The 6,051-nt window shown below is 46.6% G+C and overlaps 1 protein-coding gene across 1 annotated transcript; it reads right to left on the reverse strand.

Moving 5' to 3' along the window:
- Positions 1-3,596: 3,596 nt before the first annotated feature.
- LOC139658751 (protein MTSS 2-like) lies at positions 3,597-5,267 on the reverse strand (the record flags this gene model as incomplete). Its single annotated transcript, XM_071536911.1, has 2 exons — positions 3,597-4,526; positions 5,102-5,267. Coding segments are annotated over 2 exons (1,044 nt in total), but the record flags the coding sequence as incomplete, so codon positions are not given.
- Positions 5,268-6,051: the final 784 nt, after the last annotated feature.

Here is a 6,051-nt window from a genome sequence, read left to right on the forward strand (position 1 = left end):
AAAAATCCCCTTGCCGAAGCGTTGTTTTCAAAGTTTGAGAGAAAAGTGCGCTCGCAGAGGTCGACAACGTTTCAAAAATAACAAACATTCTCCTCTCCGCCTCCTTAAATTAATACATCTTCATTTTTTTTTTTTTTTTTTTTTTTTTTTTTTTAAAACAGCCACAGACATTTCTAGAAACAGTGCTCTATTCAAGGCAAAAAAAATAAATAAGTCGACAAGAAGAGCATGTAAGAGCATCGCGTCTGCTAAGTTCAGGTAAATAAGAACCCAGTCACTGCTAGAGGAGCGTACAGACATGTTGTTGATGATGAGTTCACTAGCCTACAGTTCAACAGTCAAAAAGGACACACTCTCTCTGCTCACACATCCTACATCCATATGTTACACCGCTTACTAGTTTGTGTTACAGTTGGAGTTGACTTTTTTTCTTCTTTTTACATTAATTAAAAGTAAGACTAAGTAGTCAAACAGTACTGCGGAACGCAAAAAAAAAAAAAAAGAAAGAAAAATTAAATGAAAACCGAATATTCCATGTATTACTTTATATTTTCATACAAACCTTTACACCAAGTCTGTGCGCCTGATTCTCTTTTACAAGTACAGCACATACATATTGTATGAACAGGCAGTGAAATGCTCATTCCACACGTCTTTTCCTCAACTTCATAACTTAAATACCCCCCTCATCTTTGTCATTAGTGAACACATCGATCAGGCTTCGCCATCTCTCACATCTTCATGTCTATAAATAGTCTTTTCTACCATGTCCCAAATCAAGCTGTGTTATCTGCACTAAACTGAACTGAGCTGAACCGTCCTGGGATAACCCGGCAATGAGTGTTTTTCCGCAGTATTCGTGCGTTCACACCGAAAGCAAACGCCGGAAGTACATTCATACACCGAAGAAACGCTGGTGTTTGTCCACGGTTGCCTCATAAATGCTCGTCTGTTGGCGGTGAAGGTGAAGTTTTGGGCAACGTTGCTCCTCAGCAGCCAATCACATATTCGTGTTGCTGTATGTCCCGCCTATTGCTGCAACACCATTGGTTCAGGAAGCTCAAATCAGCCGTCAGACGGTTGCACAGCGATATGGCTGCAAGCGGTGTGAGCACAGAAAACACTGATCTCACGAAAAAGAACTATAATATTACTACAGGAACTATGGGACAGCTGTATCGCTGTTAAACCTCTATAGAAGTGTTTCTCAACATGGGGTCCGGGGACCACCAGGGGTCCTTGAGGGGGTTCCAGGGGGTCTCCAGCAAACTGATGAATTGTTAAACTTCACCATTATTCCATTTACAAGAAGTTAAGGCAATTAGAGAGTGTAGAAGAATGACTGTTTTAGTTCCACTGTTATCTCTCTACCTACAATACAGATAGTCTTGGAATTCTGGACAAAATCATATCTAGCAATAAAAATATTCTCAGATTTGGGTCCAAGTGACAAAATCTCATTAAATGGGGGTTAAATTAGGGGTCCTTGATATGAAAAGGTTGAGAATCACTGCTCTATAGGAACATTTTTGTATAGTGTCCTTCCAAAATTCACTATAGCATTACTATAGTTCTTTTTCGTAAGGGAAGAGACGGTTTAACCAGAACAGATCTGTTCAGCTACGCTCAAGGCTTAACTACGCTTTCCCACACTGCAAAAAAAATATATATACTTCAGAATATATTAAGAGATATTTTTTCAAGATGTAAAAAAAAATGTATTTGTAAATGGAGATGACATAAATTTGAAATATATTTTGGACCCTGAAAATATTTTTCTTCCTGCAGTATGTGCTGTTGAAAGCTGGCCACTCGAAACATATGTCCAATGAATGTAATCGACATGTACAAATACATTTATTAATTTTCAAACCTATCTCCACACATATTCTGAAGTATCCCTGAAGTGTACTTTTTTGCAGCCTGTGTTCAAATCCTTCAGATACCCGTGTAACCTTTCAACCACGACCAAAAGCTCAACCGCTATTCACAATCCACTCCAGGTGATGGCTTGTAGAGTCCTTTTTGAGTCTCTAGGGCTCCGCTGTCCAACCTGTTTCAGATAAATATTATGTTCTACTTCCTTATCCCACCTCTCATGTGACCAATCGTCCCGTTCCCGCCATTCTCTATCACTTCCTCTGTCTCCCTCCCTGTCTCTTCTTCTACCACTTCAATTATTTCCACAGGTTACACACTCACTGCTTTCAAGGACGCCGCCTTCTCCTTCACATGGCAACCGTCTCTCTGGCTTTCGCTTTCTCTATCACACAGCGACACCTAGTGGCTATTGTAGGTACAAAACATCAAAGTGCTTTCAGTTTTCCAACTTCACCTCTTTTTGCATTCCGTTACATCCGCCAGAGAGACAGAAAGAGAGAGTGAGAGAGAGAGAAGCCACACTGGCTAGACATGAATTCACAGTCCATGTGTAATTTTAGCATTCCTGATGATTGCCTGAATGTGACAAAGGAGAACCGTACAATCCTCCCATCAGATCCTCTTCTTCGAAACAAGAAAATAAAACACATTTATTGCTCCATTTCTTATTAACATTTGCTCTCTGGTTCTAGAAAATATATATGAATATATCTATACGCCTGGATTACTTCTCGTAACTTCTCATACAGTGGTAACAAGGTAATGTGACGTCACGATAAAAACGGGAAAATACAACGTACAACACACAGGAGAAAAGCCCTGCCCTCATTGGGTAACCAGCTGTCCTGCAGCAGAGCTCTGCCCGCCCCCTCGCACACACACTCTCTCTCTCACACACACACACACACACACACGCACACACACACACACACAATCGATCACATTTCACATTTGAATCCATACACGCACGCACGCTAACAGGACAGACGGAGAGAGAGGGGAAGGGGGTACTAGCACGGTTCAATGCCAACAGTGTGTTTTTTAAAGACTCTTTTACATTATAATGAACCAGGGAGGCACAGTGGAGCTCCCTGGCTTGTTAGCTCCCCGTGTTAATACCAAAGCTTCAGTTCAGTGGGCTAGTAAGTACAGTGTGTCGCTGCTGAGACAGCTCGGGTTCAAATCCAGCCGGTCACGCGTCCCCCCCCCCCCCCCCCTCCTCCTCACTCGTCTGGGCCCCCCCCCCCCCCCCTCCGTCGGCCCCTCCCTCAGCCATCGGTCCTTCCTTCATATTCGGATTAGAGGGCGGGGTTAGTTGGGAGAAGAGGGAGGGGAATTGGGGGGGGGGGGGGAATTGGCAAACAGAACCAGTCTTTCTCTCTTCCTTTGTCTCTTTTTTTCCTATCCGTCTTTCCCGTGAGTCCTTCCGTCCCTGGGTGAGGGTGTAAAGAAGACAAACATGCGTCCAACACACGCTAGAGTTATAGTGGCCAGCTAGGAGCCTGTCAATATTCAGTATTTAACTTTAATTATCAGCATGGGTTACCGTTATTAATGTTATTATTATCATTATATTATATATCATTTACTCTAATGGCGTCTTTAAACTTATTTTTTGTGTATGTTTTTGTTTTCATTCATCTTCTGTTACATTATAGATTTCTCTACATGGTCTGTGTGTATGTACTAGGCGGTTGGGTTGCACCACACCGACACCTGACTCCCTATTGGCTGACAAGTAGCTTCCTCTTCCCGCTTCTCCTCCGATCACAAGATGCGCGGCGCCGAGCGGTCGTTGGAGACGGTCTTGCGGAGGCGGACTCCTCTCCTGATAGTCGTCAGCATGTCACCGGACCCTTCTGCCCCGTCGGCCCTCGTCTGAGTGTCGCCGGGGCCGGTCGGCGGCGGGGCGGGGTCGTCGGGGAGGGCGGGGAAGGGGAACTGACCCTCCCCGAGGGCGTGCGCGCTGGCTACCAGCTCGCCGATCTTCTCCACCAGGCTGTGCCGATTGGCCGCGATCATCTGGTCCTCCTCCGATCCGCCCCCCGAACCCGTTCCCATCGCGAGGCTTCCGTGGGCTCCGTGCTGCTGGGCGTAGACCTCTAACCCCGCCCCCGACCCCCAGGCGGTGTTGGGCAGGCTAAGGCGCTTGGGCGACGCCTTCACATAATCGAGCGCTCCCTGCGCGTCCTCGACCCCCGCAAAGAACACGCACTCCTCGCTGCCCACGCGCACCGGCACGCCGCCCGCGTAGCCGCCGCCGCCACCCGCGCCGGGCGAGTGCGAGTCCCCGGGCACAGTGGGCGTCTTGACAGGCACGATGGGTGGGCGGATGGGGATGGGCCCCGCGTTGGACAGCGTGCGCCTCACGCCCGGCTTGGTGGACGGGGTTCGGCGGATGGTGGCGGTGCCCGGGGTCCCCACTCCACCTCCGCCGACTCCCTGTCCTGCTCCCACGTGACCCCCGGGACCCAGTACCCCGCTGGGCAGGCCGGCCGTGCTGGCTGGCCTCTTGGTCTGGATCATGCGCCGGTAGTTCTGGGCGATGTTGGAGTGGCGAGGAATGGTGGAGGACTTGTCAAACTCTGTCTGTCCATCTGGGCCTTCCGCATCACCGTTCACCGAGTAGCAATCATAGTCTGAACCTATGAGTACAAGGGGGGGGGAAGAGGAGGAAAAGGAGATACGGAGGAAGCATTTAAGTGGAATTAATAGGAGAGAAGTGAAACCACAAAAGTAAGAGAGGAAAGATGAAGAAATGTAATCATATTATGAAACACTTAGGAGAGCCAGCTGATTTGCATTAGCTAAAGGCCATCCAGTTCACACAGGAACACAGAGCAGCAACATTTGCAAGCTAAATCTAGGAAAAAGAGGAATAGAAATCAATTTATAATACCATTTTCATGATTATAAATTCAGAAGCCAGAAGCTAAGCCGCTATGAATATCCTAAGAATCAGTCTGGTGCACAGAGCTTGGAAATGTCTGTCTAAATAGACCCATCAAATAGTGTTTGACGAAAGGGTGGTAAAATGGATCATGCACCACTTTCCTTGTGTGATTTTGCTCATCTAAACTTTCTAAAGGCAGCGGTTCTCGGAAAAGTCAATAAGGGAAAACCTGTAAATGTGGAGGTATTTAAATCAATACCCATCACTTGACAGGTTCGGTATCAAGAAAACGCAGCAGAAGACAGGAGAAAAGGATGAGAGACGTACCTTGTGAAGGGATGGTGTCCTCAGAGCAGGACGGGGTGGTGGTCTGGGTGCTGTAGCCACTAGAGTATTGCAGGGAGTCTCTGCTGCTTTTCTGCTGCTCCATGCTCAGTCCTCTGGTCAGCACCATGGCCAGGTCGCTGGCTGCTGGAGAAACCTCCTCTCCGTGCTGAGGACACACAGAGTCACATCACTGACTTGGGAAAAAGTGCGTCAACACAAGTACATTGAGATCTGATCTCAAAATCCACGGTCTGAGGTGTCCTGGCTCACAATTCCGATCGGATCTCAGTTGTGTGTGGACATAAATCCATCCATAATGTGGATATTGCAAGCAACGTCATTCATTTACTACACTTCCATTGGCGTGAGACACGGTCACCCTTTTCCGCACAGACACAGAGGCTCTAAGGCAGTGATTCTCAATCTTTTTCATATCAAGGACCTCTAACTTAGTACACATTAGAGCCGCGGACCCCCATTTGATGAAAATTTTCTCTCTTGAACCCAAATCTGAGAATATTTTTATTGTAAGATTTGATTTAGTCCAGAATTCCATGACTATAATACTAATACTATTGTAGGTAGGGAGATAAGGTAAACTATGATCAAAATAGTCAAATTTCTACATTCTCTAATTGTGTTAACTTCTTGTAAATTAAACAATGGTGAAGAGCAATTCATCAATTTGCTGGGGACCCTCTGGAACCTCCTCAAGGACCCCTGGTGGTCCACGGACCCCACATTGAGAACCACTGCTCTAAGGTGTTTTGCCACTGAAGATTACCTCGAAGCTGGAGGCATACAAAGTACGTACTAAAGTTATTCAGCCACTCGGTGTCTCCACTGGGACCATAAGAGAGCTGAGGAATATGACTTGTGCATAAAGCATACGCCTGCACTGTCCTCAACAACCGCAACGCTGCCTGTTGCGAGTTCTACTGCTAAAAATA

Source organism: Centroberyx affinis, unplaced genomic scaffold, assembly GCF_046629955.1.
Source record: "Centroberyx affinis isolate AG114_WGS23_722 - 3 ecotype Tasmania unplaced genomic scaffold, CSIRO-AGI_Caff_v1 ptg002959l_1, whole genome shotgun sequence".
Taxonomy (NCBI): domain Eukaryota; kingdom Metazoa; phylum Chordata; class Actinopteri; order Beryciformes; family Berycidae; genus Centroberyx; species Centroberyx affinis.